At 47.4% G+C, this 15,425-nt stretch overlaps 1 protein-coding gene, 1 long non-coding RNA gene and 1 pseudogene across 3 annotated transcripts in view; 2 read left to right on the top strand and 1 right to left on the bottom strand.

The window, feature by feature from the left end:
• LOC132597198 (uncharacterized) overlaps nt 1-15,425 on the bottom strand; it is a 57,449-nt gene that overhangs the window by 17,303 nt on the left and 24,721 nt on the right. The window contains exons 1-3 of one of the 2 annotated variants that reach the window (XR_009563611.1): nt 8,665-8,806; nt 7,250-7,382; nt 574-809 (exon numbers count right to left, since the gene is read on the bottom strand). This is a non-coding gene — a long non-coding RNA (uncharacterized lncRNA). Of the gene's footprint in view, nt 1-573; nt 810-7,249; nt 7,383-8,664; nt 8,807-15,425 lie in introns of those variants that run through there. The other variant, XR_009563612.1, reaches the window with a different exon arrangement.
• Nucleotides 1-15,425, top strand: part of LOC115844620 (sodium/potassium-transporting ATPase subunit alpha-4-like) — a 30,007-nt gene that overhangs the window by 5,903 nt on the left and 8,679 nt on the right. Inside the window, 10 exon segments of the mRNA XM_030841923.2 lie at nt 1,885-2,153; nt 3,905-4,103; nt 4,340-4,449; nt 4,641-4,775; nt 8,572-8,761; nt 9,126-9,298; nt 13,212-13,348; nt 13,730-13,880; nt 14,201-14,287; nt 14,289-14,373. Coding sequence (XP_030697783.2) covers nt 3,932-4,103; nt 4,340-4,449; nt 4,641-4,775; nt 8,572-8,761; nt 9,126-9,298; nt 13,212-13,348; nt 13,730-13,880; nt 14,201-14,287; nt 14,289-14,373 — 1,240 coding nt within the window. The 5' untranslated portion in view covers nt 1,885-2,153; nt 3,905-3,931.
• Nucleotides 5,647-5,746, top strand: LOC115844851 (U6 spliceosomal RNA; annotated as a pseudogene).

Here is a 15,425-nt window from a genome sequence, read left to right as displayed (position 1 = left end):
TGACTAGAATAGAGAAGGCTTTTAATAGGAGGCTAGAGGGACCCAAGATGTGACCAAGAGGGTGGAGTTAGGTTGAAGGAGCTCTTGACTGTTAAACTGAGGAATCCCTGTGCAATCTGCAAACAGGTAGCATCACTTTAACCTTTATCCTAGGCCCTTGCCTCTCTGCTTTCATCACTGTGGCCCTTGACAGGGCTGCTGGTACAAACGTCTCTCTTTGGGTTCTCATGCATCTTCATGGGGGGTAGGGGGGAGATGGTAAGCTATTTCTCTGGCATTGTATAGAAGGCGCAGGAAGAAGTCAGTCTAGCCTGGAATATGGGAGGCTTGGCCTTCTTAACCTTCCCCAAGGTTGACATCAACCTTCCCCCTCTCTAGACACATTGGGATTAGTTATTAAATCCTGTCTCTCCAAGCATGGGGAAAACCATAGCAGAAGGAAGAAAAATGAAGAACTAGATTAAACCACGGCACAAAATGGCTATAAGTGACACCACACCCTAACCACCCCTACCCCCTGCCAAAATAAACCCTCTCAGCACCTCTCAATTATTTTAGTATCTTCCTGCTCACCTGCAGAGTGCCTCATACTGTGAGGCGTTCCAGAACCACTCTTCACATAGCAGTGACCTCACGCGTCTGCTGTCGGTCGGAGCAGAACCTGCTCTCAGACTCATAATGCTGAAGGTGACCTTGAAAATGGACTGGCCGCTCCATGCTATGGTGTTCGTGGGAGCTGCAAGATTAGAGCTACCCTGCAAGGCGTATGTGTGATTCTCTAGCCATCCTTCTGGAGACCTTAAATTCATCTAAATGGAGAAAAAAAACAAATATTTGAGTGCCATGTGCCCAACCCTGTTCTAGGCTCTTTTAAAAACATTTAATTCTCACAGCTTTGTAGATGCTTTTACCCCATTTTAAAGATGAGGGAACCTGAGTCTCAGAGAGTTTAAGTAACTTACTCCAGGGTGAACAGCTAGTACATTGGAAGTTGAACTTCTAGCCCTGAGTCCTTCTGATTCGAAAATAAGTGCTATTTCTATAATATGTTGCTTTTCTGGGTGATTCTGACTGTAACTTTAATGGTAGGAATTTCAGCCATCATGGTAAAGCAGGAAGAATTATTTTGAGCAAAGAACCTTATGGGGCCCCTCATTTCAAGCTACATCCTGGGTATGTCAAGTTCCCCGTCTGATTCAGGGGCCATGTTATGGCCTATGCCACCCAGCAGGGGGCAGACTGGCTCCAGCCAGCAAAACAGGGAAGAGGCTCGGTCAGAGCAGAGTTTCTCAACCTCGACACTGCTGACAATTGTGCCGCGCCGTTCTTCGTGGTAGCGGGAGAGGAGGGCTGTCCTGTGAGTTGCACGATGCCTGGCAGTATCCCTGCTCTCTGCCCACTAGGTGCCAATAGCAACCTCAGTCGTGACAACCAAATGTGCCTCCAGACCTTGACAAATGTCTCCTGGGGATGGGGGCGGCAAATTGAGTAGCCCTGGGTTAGAGGATGGGGAGATATTGGAACACAGGATTCTAGCAGAAGGGTAACCACTATTCCTGGGGCTGGAGAAGCTCTTCAGCTGCTGAGAACAAAATAAGAAACATACAGGCAATGGAAGAGATTTAGACTAAGTACAAGACCTTCTTGACAGTGAAGCCCATTAGGCAATAAAATTGGGTATCTCTGGAGAACTGTGAAACCTCTTCAGAGATTCTTCAGATGAGGAGACCTTCACTTGCATAAGCGAACTGTAAAGACAGTAGAACATTATAACCTCTCAGAGGACCTTGAGTTTCCACCTTGTTTTTGACTGTTGACAGTTTTCTCTTTGTAGGAACCAAACCCAACAGCCTTTCCAATTCAGACTTCCCCCTTCATCCACAGGGACAGCCCGGGGCATCGCGATTGCCACAGGAGACTCCACAGTGATGGGCCGAATTGCCTCGCTGACCTCTGACCTGGCAGTGGGCCAGACCCCCATGGCTATGGAGATCTAACGCTTCATCCATCTGATCACAGCAGTGGCCGTCTTCCTCGGTGTCACTTTCTTTGGGCTCTCACTTATCTTGGGCTACATCTGGCTGGAGGCTGTTATTTTTCTTATTGGCATCATTGTGGCCAACGTGCCTGAGGGGCTGCTGGCCACCAACCCTGTGAGTAGCTAAGGTGGAATGTGGCCCCAGGGCAGACAAACGACCCCAAGGAAATGAAATCACTAGTATCTCTTTCGTGGCTGAACCTCTCCAGTGCAGAGTACTCTCATGCGTATACAGATGTCAAATCATTGAGCTCCCAAATTCCACTGACTTCCTTCACCCCTGTTTTCCAGTGCCTTCTCTCCTTAATGAGAAAAGAAGTGAGTTACGATGCAGAAAGCATAGATTATCAATCACCGGGAGTGAGTTCCAGTCCTGGGTGTACTGGTTGGTGAATCTGGCCAACTCACTGCACTCCGGGCCTCAATTTATTCATCAGTTCATAGAAGAAGATTAATTTAGGCTTATAGAATCTTACTGGAAAGGACTTCAAAGCCCGTATAAATTCAACCTTTCAACCAATGCCAAATACCCTGCATAAAATCTGTAGGAGATGATGATGATTTCTAGTCATGGGAAGCCCACCCCTTTTTATCTGACCTCATTTCATTGTTGGATTGCTCTAGTTAGATTTCATTATATTGAGCAGACATACGGTTCCCTGTTTGGTCCCAGTTTTCCCATCTGAAGAAATACAAAATAAGTCAATTCTCTCTCTTCTACAAACCTACCTTTCGGATCTTTTTTTTTTTTTTTTTTTTTTTTTTTTTGCGGTACGCGGGCCTCTCACTGTTGCGGCCTCTCACTGTTGCGGCCTCTCCCGTTGCGGAGCACAGGCTCCGGACACGCAGGCTCAGCGGTCATGGCTCACGGGCCCCGCGGCTCCGCGGCACGTGGGATCTTCCCGGACCGGGGCACGAACCCGTGTCCCCTGCATCGGCAGGCGGACTCTCAACCACTGCGCCACCAGGGAAGCCCAACCCTTTAGATCTTTGACAATAGCCATTATGTCCCCACAAACTCTCCAGGGGAGAGGTCGTATAATCCCTTTTCCCTTAGCCCTTTTTCCTGTGACACATCTTCAGACCCCTTGTCTTGCTGATCACCTGTTTGGGGTATGCTCTCCTTTATCAATACCCTTCTTAAAATGGAAATGAGAATAATACCCAGGGTGTGGTTAGACTAGCACAAAAACATCAGTACTCATGATATTGTGTAAATAAATAATAACTCCGTGATTAGAATTCTGTACATAACCGCAGCCTAAGAATTCATTCGTTTTTAAAATAACCTTGCCCCACACCTGACTTTCACTGGATTTATGGTCAACACAAACCTTTTGGTTTAAGTGACTTCTCAAGTCATTCTCAGCGCTGCAACAGTCCTTCTCAGTTTCATCATTCTCTCCTCCCCACTCCTTTTTTAAACTACTGGTACAACCCTCCTCCACACACAGCATCTTATGCCACAATCAAAGGTTAGCTCTCACCGTGGTCCCTGGAAACACTGGACTTGAGAAAGAAGTGTAGCTTGAACTTGAATGGAGTAGAGGCCGCAGAATAGAAAAGATGAAAGGATCGAGGGGGAGAGGAATATTCCAGGAGGAATAGATCATTCTCTATGATACCCTGGTAAAAGAAAGCACTCTTCTTTTGAAACTCTGCCATAAAGTACAAACCAAAATCACTTTGCTAATTTCCTTTCCCATAGCCACAGATGGGGTTTCTAAAGACTAGGTGGTAACAAAAGGGAAATAAATATAAAAAATTAAAAGAGCAGTGAAAACGATCAGATTTCCAAAAACACAAAGCGCTGTGAGCAGCCGAGCTCTCCTCTCCGTTTCCCCTCTCCCCTGTTCACGGCCTTAGGTGTGTCTGACCCTGACAGCCAAGTGCATGGCTCGGAAGAACTGCCTGGTGAAGAACCTGGAGGCGGCGGAGACACTGGGCTCCACCTCCACCACCTGTTCCGACAAAACGGGCACCCTCACCCAGAACCGCATGACCGTCGCCCACCTGTGGTTCGACAGGACCATCTATGAGGCTGACACCAGCGAAGAACAGACTGGTGACTAGTGGCGTTGGCGGTCAGAGAGTGGAAGGATGTGGGGAATGTGATGAGTAGCTGACAGGGCGTGGTGAGTCCAGACAGCAAGAAGGTAGCTGCAAAGTGAGAGGAGAGCAGGGAGGTGTGGAGGAGATGAAATGTTGTCTCTGAGAAGCATCTGGGCGCAGAAGGGGTGTGAATAAACTCCTGCTTTAAGCTCTCCTATCCCTGCTGACAGTTCTGTTCTCTCTCCCTAGGGAATTCATTTGCCAAGGGCTCTGATACCTGGTTTATCCTGGCCCAAATCGCTGGCCTCTGCAACCGGGCTGATTTTAAGGCTAATCCGGAGTACCTTCCCATAGCTAAGGTGTCAGGCCCAAGGGAGTAAAGGGTACCTCAGTGTCCAGGGTATAACCTGCCCTCTCCCCTCAATATCTCTTTTTCTGGCCCTCGGTGATGCCCCCAGCACCCCTCCCCATTCTGTTCCTCTCCTTGACACCACTGGCAAGCCCAGGTGCCTTGCCTCTCGGGCTCATTATACCCACCCCATCCCGGCAGCGGGCAACAGCAGGGGATGCTTCTGAGTCAGCCCTCCTCAAGTTCATCGAGCAGTCTTACAGCTCTGTGAAGGAGATGAGAGAGAAAAGCCCCAAGGTGGCAGAAATTCCCTTTAATTCTACCAACAAGTACCAGGTACAGAACCGACAAAGGTAGGAAGATAGCAGTGGGGGATGGGCTTGTCATCTGGGGAAGCTTGTCATCTGCCTTTGCCTTTATGACTGAGCTGTAGAACAGATACGGTCGATACTCAGCACCCCAGGTAGGAGGAAGGGTCACCTTAAGGGAAAGTGGCAAACAGGTACAGGCAGGCATAGATGATAAAGGAAGAGGCATTCAGTCATAAGCAGACTTGAGGCTACGCCACTCGTGCAGAGAGCAGGTCATAAAGTGCTGAAATGTCCATAGGCAGCAAAGGCTGGCTGGAGAAAGTCACGTTAAAGGCGTCTCTGTGGCAACTGTGAAATTTGCTGCTGCAGAATATGTTGGATTTGCCAGCCACTTCCCTGAGGCATCTTATCTCACTAGTCATCAAATATTTCTTTTCATTCCATGCCTGCAGTTCTAGCAGCTGCCATCAGGTAGGCGGTCAGGGCTTTTCAGAGTGTTTGCGAAGCTGTTTTCCCAGGGCTGTTTTGTCCATGATCCAGGGAGGACTGACAAGGGAAGGAGGACTGAAGGGAAGGAGAAATGCTGAGGGAGGGACAGTGGTGGCCCTAACAGTAAAATGCATGTGAGGGACAAGAAACCCAGTACTTCCCTCCCACGTGAGAATCCTGGCACGCTTTGAGGAAAGTGTGGAAAGGAGGGAACGGTGGCATCACCATGATGGGGGCTCTAGCAGCTAAGCTTTGACTCATATGGGGCAATCGTGATTTACTTAGGGGAGTGGAATTCTCCAAATTTATGTACTACCGTAAAGGTCAGACATCAGGTGTGGGTAACAGAGAAGAAATTCAACTCCCAAAAGTCAGTTTTGCTTTTGTGTCTTAAAAAACACATAATAGTGCTCACTTCAGCAGCATGTACACTGAGACTAGAACAATACAGAGAAGATCAGCATTGCCCCTCATGACAGGCAAATTCAAGAGGCGTTCCATACTTTTATATTTGAAAGTTGCTTAAGAGAATAGATCTTAAAAGCTTTTGTCACAAGAAAAAACAATTTTTGTAACTAAAAAACAAGCCATAACAGGGCTTCCCTGGTGGCGCAGTGGTTGAGAGTCCGCCTGCCGATGCAGGGAATGTGGATTCGTGCCCTGGTCTGGGAAGATCCCACATGCCGTGGAGTGGCTGGGCCCGTGAGCCATGGCTGCTGAGCCTGTGCTCCGCAACGGGAGAGGCCGCAGCAGTGAGAGGCCCGCGTACCGAAAAAAAAAAAAAAAGCCATAACAAAACCTATATAGATCTTTTTAAACCAAATTACCTATATTTTCACCCTGAATGCTGAACGAGTAAAAGTTAAAGAAACAGATTCATAGTTTTTTGTCTCATCTGACTTTTCATCCGTGTAATAAGATAGGTCCCCTAAGCCCAAACTGCAAACTTATTTCCACTTTTTCCTGACGTTTAGTGACCTCACTAACCAGACAGGAATTTTGTGCTTGGCAGGACCCGATTAAAGCCTTCGACTGGAAAGAATTAGGTACCTCTCCTTCCACAAGATTCAAAATAAAAGTAAAACATACCCATGACATTTGAGGGGACATGCAACAAAATAGCAACCTTTCCCCCAAATGACAACGTTAGTGCCTTTTCTGAGCTACCGAATACCAAATTCAAACAGCAAAATCCTTCTCTGCACCAAGTGTGCTCGGCCAGCCTGCAAGCTACCCAGCTCTGGTGGGGCTTGCTTGGGGGGGTCCAAGGAAACCCCTCTGGCTCCTTTTGCTCCATACCCAAGAACAACCTGCCTTAATCAGCTTGTTCTTGGGACAGTCAGAGGCTCTGGCCCGCAAGGGACATCTTAGCCTGGCGGTCATTTGCAAGGCCTGGTCTCTTTCCGTCTCTGAGATCAAAATGAAAGGAAGAGGTTTCTCTGTTCTGATATTTCAAGATTTCTCCCATCTGTTTCACCTGTAATTTTCTATCAAGATGTGATGCTTCTGTGCTCAAATTACTAGCTTAAGCAGGTCTTGCTGCCATCTCTGATAATCTCCGATAGTCAACAAATAGGTTTTAAGCGCTCAGAAAATTAAAAAAAATTTTTTTACAGCTTTCTCCTTACATGAGTTTAGATTTCCCCTCTTAACTGCTTAAGTATATTTTGAATATAACAGTTTTGAGAAAGTTTCCAAAGAAGCCGTTTTAACCACATCTTACACCCAGGTTTCCCACCCAGCTTCTCCTTGGGCCAGTACAGTCTGGTCCCCTCGGTACCACAAGCTCAATTTCTCTCAGTGTGCTGATTTTGTTACCCAACAGGCTACGTAGCAGGAATTTCCTGTCGATCATAAGAGGAAACCCAGAGACAGTTCCTTTTCCCAGATCACAGGAAAATGAAAAATGAGACTGATCTTATTTCTCTGTCCTCAAGTTGTCTCCTCAGGTTCCCTTCCTGACTACGCTCTCCCCTCCCCAGCTGAGCCACAGCGACCCCCAACTCGTACCGTCGAGCCCCTCTCAGGGGCCGTGCCATGTTTCCAGGAGACATGGGGCTAGAATGGCTAACCAGTTTTTGCATTGTGCTTCACAGTTTTCGATATATTCTTTTCTTTCTTCTTTTTGGTTTTGAGACGTGTTCTGTTTATTGGTAAAAAGAAAAAAATTCATGAACACAAAATAACAGTACATTCAACATATAAACAAAATTATGAAAGATGTGATTATACAAATTCTACTGGCAACACTTGGAAAACAGTTTATTCATCAGTCCCCAAAATGAACATAAAAACATAAGAAGCAACCACGATTCAGTGTCAAACTAAACAAGTCAGAATGCCTAGAGAGTTTGGTAACTCAAAGTGAATAGGTAACTTTATTCTTTTGGGAAAAAATAAAAGACAGTATTAATAAAAACAAAGCAACAATCATAAGTTTTAAGTAGACTTCACCACTAAATGTGTGATGACAGAGTTAACGAAGAACTTAGAGCATAGGTTGGTTAAGAGAGCATGTTCTAAAGTGAGTCAATTTGGGTTCTTTCCTTGACAGCCTCTACTTTCTAGCTGTGTGATTCTGGACACAGCTTAACCTTAGTTTTGTCATCTATAAAATAAAGAAATTGATAGTACTACTACAGGGTAGTAGCTGAGAGGATTAAATGACAACTCATGTAAAGCACTTGGAACAGTGGCTGGCACATAGTAAGTGCTCAATAAATGTTGTTATTACTATTCGTCCTAATCCCGTCCTTCAGGCTCAAACAACCACGGTAAAGAACTGTCAGTGTTTTTCAATATATTCTTTACAAATATTATCTTTCTTTTATAAAAACCCAATGAGGTGGGCAACGCAGAACCTTTTACATTTTATCAAAGGAGCCAAGGTTTGGAGAGGTTAAGTGGACTGACCTGAGGTCATACAGCTAAGAAAGCATTCCTGCTGGCCCTAGAGCACAGGTGTTTGACCCTAAGTTTTCTTTCCTGCCTACTCTGCTGTCTCTGTGGCCCCATGACTTCTGCTTCTAGCCACCCAGGCAGAGAGGAAGCAGGGAGGGGAGAGTGCCTGGGCTGCCCTTCACGTCCAGTCTGGCTGAGAAGATAACAGATTCCTGTGCAGATAATACCAGGCTGGGGGTTCCTGCAAGGGAGGAGGGGTGGGCTCAACGAAAGGTCGGATTTGGCTAGAGGGAGGGGGGCTGCGCTGGTTTAGGGGACAAAGGAAATGGAGGTGTGACACAGCTTGCCTGTCGGCTTTACCCTCAAAAACCTTACCCTTGCTTTTTTGCCCCAAACCTCGCTCTCTCCTCCTGTTCCTCTCCTCTCCCTAGGTGTCCGTCCACCTTCGGGAGGACGGCTCCCAGACCCACGTACCGATCATGAAGGGGGCGCCTGAGAGGATCTTGGAGTTTTGCTCTACTTACCTTCTGAAAGGGCAGCAGTACCCAATGGATGATGAAATGAAGCAAGCCTTCCAGAATGCCTACTTGGAACTGGGCGGTCTGGGGGAATGCGTGCTAGGTGAGGAGGCTGTGGGAGAAGCCTTTGAAGAGTGGCATCGAAACAGTCATTAGGGCTTCCCTGGTGGCGCAGTGGTTGAGAGTTCGCCTGCCGATGCAGGGGACACGGGTTCGTGCCCCGCTCTGGGAAGATCCCACATGCCGCGGAGCGGCTGGGCCCGTGAGCCATGGCCACTGAGCCTGCGCGTCCGGAGCCTGTGCTCCGCAACGGGAGAGGCCACAAGACTGAGAGGCCCGCATACCGCAAAAAAAAAAAAAAAAAACAGTCATTAGTTGTGGGTTGAAAAATCTAGGAGGTTGGGGCGAGCAGGATAGAGACATAGACAGTGGAATGACTACTGGTCCTTTCTTCTGTCTCTCTCTAGGGTTCTGCTTCTTGAGTCTGCCGAACACTTACTCCAAGGGATTCAAGTTTAACACCGATGAAATCAATTTTCCCATGGATAACCTTTGTTCTGTGGGGCTCACCTCCATGATTGACCCTCCCCGAGCTGCAGTGCCTGATGCCGTGGGCAAGTGTCGGAGTGCTGGGATTAAGGTAAACACTGGAGCCTCCCAGATGCCCCTCACTTATCATAAACTGGATCAACAGTAGAAAACCTCGGACAGAGTAGGTTCTTGGTTTAACTGAACTGATTTCTGCCTCCTGAGCTTATGAGTTGCGGTCTTAAGAGAGAACTTAATAATAAGTGTCCTCTGTCGTTAGAATCCTGCCTTGCATCGAACATTAGAATCACCAGGGGACGAACACAACATCATAGATCAACTATACTTCAATAAAATTAAAAAATAAAATGGGATCACCAGGGGAGCTTTAAAAATCGGATGCCTTGGCCATACTCCAGACCCATTCCATTAGCAATGTTCAGGGTGGGACCCAGGCATCTGTATTTTTAAAAACTTTCCTAGAGATTCTGATGTGCAGACAAATTTGAGAAGCATCACCCTAGGACAGCGCTTCTCAAACTAATGTGCATGTGAATCGCCTGGGGGTTTTGTCGGAATGCAAATCCTAATTCAGTAGGACTAGCACACCCCAAGATTCTGCATTTGTAACACGCTCCCAGCTGATGCCATTGCTGCTGGTCTGCAGGCCACACTAGGAGTAACAAAGTGGTAGAAGGTGTAATATAAATGTACTGCTGGATGGGTTGTAAAAAGGGTGAGGCCAAGAGGGCTGGGGGCCTGGAGCAGACACTAGTGAGAATGAGAGACTGAGAGCTGGGGGCCCTCAACGGATCTGACTCAGGGTGAGCGGCTGCCCTAACAGGTGTACGTCCAGGAGTAAAAGCTAGAAACCAAAACTTCTGGTTTGGACCACTTGAAGTGGTCTGAGAGTAAAATGCAGCTGCAGAACAAACCCAGAGATGGGAATTCCTCTATGGACTTCACGGGATAGCAGCAGTAAAATTCCTCTAATCCTGAGATGCTCTGTATCCCACATTTCAAATTCTAAGACTCCTATACATCTTCATAGATTAGGTATTGTCACCTTCCCCGCTCATACTTGATATTCTGGGAGTATCTGGGAGCGCAGGTTGGAGGGAGTGGGGCTAGAAGTATTTAAGGAGAACTGGTTGCTATCTGTTAGAGATGGCTTCATCTTGACCTTTGACTGTTGGCAGTTTGTCTCGGGGCAGCCTGGGCTGCACTGAGTACAATGATTGGTCACTACAGTGGGAACCAAGGAATGGATATAGGAAATTATTCTGAGTGAATTCCCTAATTACTACAAGATGTTTGGGGTGGTACAGTTCTCTGAGGAGACAGCATGATTATAACGCGTCTGCATAGGACAGCCACATATCTTAACACTCCTCCGTGGTTCTATAAGCTACCACGTCATACATACTGTGGGAGATAAATGGAGAAGGGGTTCATTTGCATTTTCTCAGCTTTGAGGTGGGCTGCCAGCATGAGGAATAACATTGTGGTTATTATTGTGCTTTGTGTTATTGCTGTGCACATAATAATACGGTCTAAAATTTACCTCACCTGGGAATTTACGGATCTCTTTAGCCAGAAGGAGAGTTACAGTTGTGCCTACTGTGGGGGGGAGGCCCAACCAGGAGACAAAGAGGTGATTTGAGCCAGGTGGCCTGCCAGGGCAGGTCACGGTCACGGCCTGAGGCAGAGCGAGCTGTGATAGGTAACAGTCTGAATAGGATTCCGGCTGGCCTGGAGCTGACGCCTGAAGCAGGAGGCCTGGTGCTTTCTGGGCCAGCCCTTGTTCTGGGCACAGGTTTACATTTTAATTTCTTACTTCTTCTGGACCTGAAGCTGCCAGAAATTTGGCAGACTTGGTGAGGAATTTTGAATCACACCCTTTTTCCCTCTAAGAAAATGTAAGACGTACACATGAGGCCATCCTTCAAGGAAGACAAAATGTAATGGTTATACAGGGGGTTGTCCCATAGGGGAGACCCTTCCAAGGTCAACTCCAAAATGGTGTTGATGCCAAGCTAATGGATATGATGAGGCTGCTGAAAGAGGCTGGTTAACGGCTGCATGGCAGCAAAGTTTTTACAATTGACTGTGGGACTGGTATTTTTCAGAGCCACGTGTTCAGACCTTTGGAATAAGCTTAATTTTAAAAAACTAAAATAAGGGACTTCCCTGGCAGTCCAGGGGTTAAGACTGCCCTTCCAGTGCAAGGGGTGCAGGTTTGATCCCTGTTTGGGGAACTAACAGCCCACATGCTGCCTGGCATGGCCAAAAAATAAAAATAAAGAACAAAAAATCTAAAATAAAATGATGCCATCCTATTTGCCACCACCTGAGGCCCTTGGTAGTACGAAGACACTTGGCCCCTGCTATGAACACAGCCCCCTCTAAGAACTGCAGCTGAGCCGTGAGGGCCTACAGAATGGTCACCAACACTGGACCGTTTCTCTCAGATGGGTCTGATCTGGGGGAAGAGAGTCCAAGGGCACAAGAAGGCAGCTGGCAAGACTGCGTGGGAACACCAGAGGTACAGTCAGCACCGAGAAGTTGGAAATGAAATTCCTTTAGTATTTGACAAATTCCAGAAACCACTAGATGCTCTTTACTTCAAAGGGAGCCATTCTTTGTAGAACTGCGCTTCTATTGTATGTATGGATCTCAATGTTCTGTGAAATTGTGTCCTAGGAACTCACTCTTGGGGTGACTGACTTTGTTTTTATTTCTCCGGCCTGGCATGGAGGTGATACTTCCAGAAACTACTGCAGATCGGCCCATCTGAGTGGTCAAGCTGGGCTAGCTACCACACATGTCCTACAGGTCATTATTGATGAACCAATAGGAAACGTTCAGGGCACTGTAAGCCTGGAAGGGCATCACTGAGGGCTCAATCTGAACCACCTCTGGAATCTTCTAATCTTCTGTGCAACTCCCTCCCAGATCCTCACCAGTTACCTCGTGCCCCCCCCAGGCCGAACTTGGTGAGGCCCCAGTGCCCCACACCCAAGCCAGGGCACTGTGGTGTGCATAACTGCTCACAGCACACCTTTCCTAAGTCTCTGGTAATCCCAGATTAGTTAGCACTCCTTCCAGCAAGCCCGCTGTGCCAGTGTGGAATGAGGAGGGCTCATGGGAAAACTCCTTCAAGGCTTATTTCCACGCTCTGGAAGTAAACAGACTGACCTTTCCAGGACCTCTGTTCTTAGTTCAGTCATAGTCAGATAGTTCCCTTCTCCCTCCCACCAGAGCCTGAGAATTATGTGCTGGGAGGGCACTTGGGAACCGTGGGCAGTGTTTCCCAGGAAGCGATCCTCCCTTCATCCTGTAATTGCTTGTTGATGGATTACTATGCGCTAGGAATTATGCTAGGGCTGGAAACTTAACAGGGAATCATAGGCACGGCCCCACTCTCTCCAGCAGGGGAGATGTGAGGAGGACTCAAAGAACAGAAGGCTAGAAGAGCACAGAGCACAAGCACCTGATCTTTGGGGAGGAAGGGGACAGGACTAGGGCTGGCCCCAGGTATCCAGAAAAGGGGTGGAATCCAGGGGCACGAGGAGGCAGTGGGAAGAAGAGAGGTAGACTGAGGATCGAAATGAATGAGGGCCTAGATGAAATTTTGCTAGGCAGATGGATTATTCCAGACGTTCCTTTATTACCACTGTTCTGCGGGTAGGTGTTTCTGTCTTTGAACTTACTATCCTCTGGAGCAATTAAATGCAATTCTGAATACAGTTAAATACACCCAAATCCCTGATTTATTCCTGGGAAAACTAGAGCTCAGATTGTCCTATGTTTTATGGTCTGATGGCCCTGACCCACTCCCATGGGTTGAAGCCACCAGCCAGCCGTAGCAAGAGTTTTGATTGACAGCACAAGTTCTTGGGAATGAGCTACTTAAACCCCTGTGGAATGACAGCAGTGATCTGTTAGTTCTTAGAGAGAGAGGTGAAGGAGCCAGGACCTCCCTGAACATGATTCTGCTCCTTTTCCTTCCCCTTCCAACCCAGGTGATTATGGTAACAGGGGATCATCCCATTACAGTCAAGGCCATTGCCAAGGGTGTGGGCATCATCTCAGAAGGCACCGAGACAGCAGAGGACGTTGCTGCCCGGCTCAAGGTCCCTGTCAGCCAGGTCAATGTCAGGTGAGATCCCTGAAAGAACTCAGATCTGCCATTTTTTCCCTCCATCCTTAGCCTGCCCCACCCACTAACATTTTCAGAGGTTCTTTCTATAGGTAGGATGTACAGAGTTTACTTACTGCAAAGTAAAATGTAATAGGAAAATGACCAAGCAACTATGTCAGTGGGTTTTCCGATGAAGGTGGGACAAAGAAGGAGGTAGAGAAGAGGGAGGGGGAGGTGGGAGAGGAGGGAAGGAATGCAATGTGCCAGTCTGGACAAGTGAGGAGATGGGGTTGAAAGGAGAAACAAGGAGGTTATAGCAAAGATGGCTTAGAGGGCACCAGGACACCTGGGGGAATTCTCAACACTCTGAACTAGCCTTTTGAAATTCCTCTCCCTCAGGGATGTCAAAGCCATTGTGGTGCATGGCTCAGAACTAAAAAATATGAACTCAGAGCAGCTTGATGAGATCCTCCAAAACCACACCGAGATCGTGTTTGCTCGGACCTCCCCCCAGCAGAAGCTCATCATTGTAGAGGGATGTCAGAGGCTGGTAAGGGAGACCAAGGAGGCTTGGAGAATCTGGAGGGAATCACGTGGGACAGCCCAGCCCCAAACCAAGCATAGGAATGTGTGGGCTGGGCTAGAGGAGGCTCCAGAGAGCATCCCATCGTGAACCCCTGAGACAGGCATCCATTTGGGGGCTCCCTGTGAGTTTTGCGATCTCAGGAGGTGCAGGAGAAGGAAGGGCCAAGAGGCCTAAACCAAGCATGATTACATCAAGAAACAAGGGATGATGGAATCAAACTGACCTTTGGGATGGGCCCTGAATCTGACACAATAATTATTTCACTCCCTCTGTGCTCCACCCAGGGAGCCATTGTGGCGGTGACAGGGGACGGGGTGAATGACTCCCCCACGCTGAAGAAGGCGGACATCGGCATTGCCATGGGCATCGCTGGCTGGCTCTGATGTGTCTAAGCAGGCAGCTGACACGATCCTGCTGGACGACAACTTTGCCTCCATCATCACAGGAATGGAGGAGGGTGAGGAAGCAGGGTGCCCAGGTTGGTAGGTACCAACTTTCACCTGCTCAGACTCAGGTGAGAGTTGGTATACATCATTCTCATTCCCTTTGCCCATCCTCCAACCTCCTGTACAGACTGGGAGAAATCACTGTAAGTCAAAATTTTGCAAATTAGGTTCAGCTGGTACTTAGCACGTCACTCTCTGGAGCCCTTATGAGATTGGAGGAAAGTCCAGGTTTTCTAGGGAGCGTGGGGCTCTAATGCAGCATAGCATTGTTTTTCTTCTCTCACGGGGATTCAAGTGCGTCTACAGTTAAGTTTCAGGGTGTAGCTATACCGTGAGGCTACTCTGTACTCCACAACCTCAGGAGGACTTTCTAGCAACCTGTTGTCTGAATGATGTTGACATATCAAGTTCAGCTGGAGCTGATCTATGAATTGACTGCATGAGCTAAATTAAGCCCCTCTTTCCCAGAGACAATACCCACTGGCGTACAGGAGAACCCCAGAATTCTGCTTCCCAGGCTCCCTGATTTCTGATTTCTTCCAGGAGCTATGTTATTAAAATCTATGACAATCCACATAATAGTGATAGTTAACATTTTATTTAGACCTTGTATGATCCTCAGTATTTCATATCCACTCAATTCAATAAACTTTCTGAGTATCGACTAGGTACCAGGCATATTCTTGATGCTGGGGATGCTATAATTGGGAATCAAAACACACATCCCTGCCCTTGTGTAATTTAATTTCCAGTGGAGACAGACAGACAATAAAGTAAACTGAACAGTATAATAAAAGAAGACAAGTGCAGTGGAAAAAAATAAGTAAAGCAGGGAGTGGAGGGAGGGACGACAATATTAGAAAAGGTTGTCAGGGAAGGACTCAAGCCATCTTGCAAGGCAGGAGGAATGAAGGTGAGGGGTGCCCAGGATCACAAGCTAGTTATGGCAGAAAATGGAATTGGAACCCAAGCCCAGGCTCTTTCCACTTCAGACTTTTATTTAAATTGAAGTATAGTTGATTTACAATGTTGTGTTGGTTTCTGGTGTATAACAAAGTGATTC

Source organism: Globicephala melas, chromosome 1, assembly GCF_963455315.2.
Source record: "Globicephala melas chromosome 1, mGloMel1.2, whole genome shotgun sequence".
Lineage (NCBI taxonomy): Eukaryota > Metazoa > Chordata > Mammalia > Artiodactyla > Delphinidae > Globicephala > Globicephala melas.
Note: the sequence above shows the minus strand (reverse complement) of the source record. Positions and strands in the feature narration are given on the sequence as shown.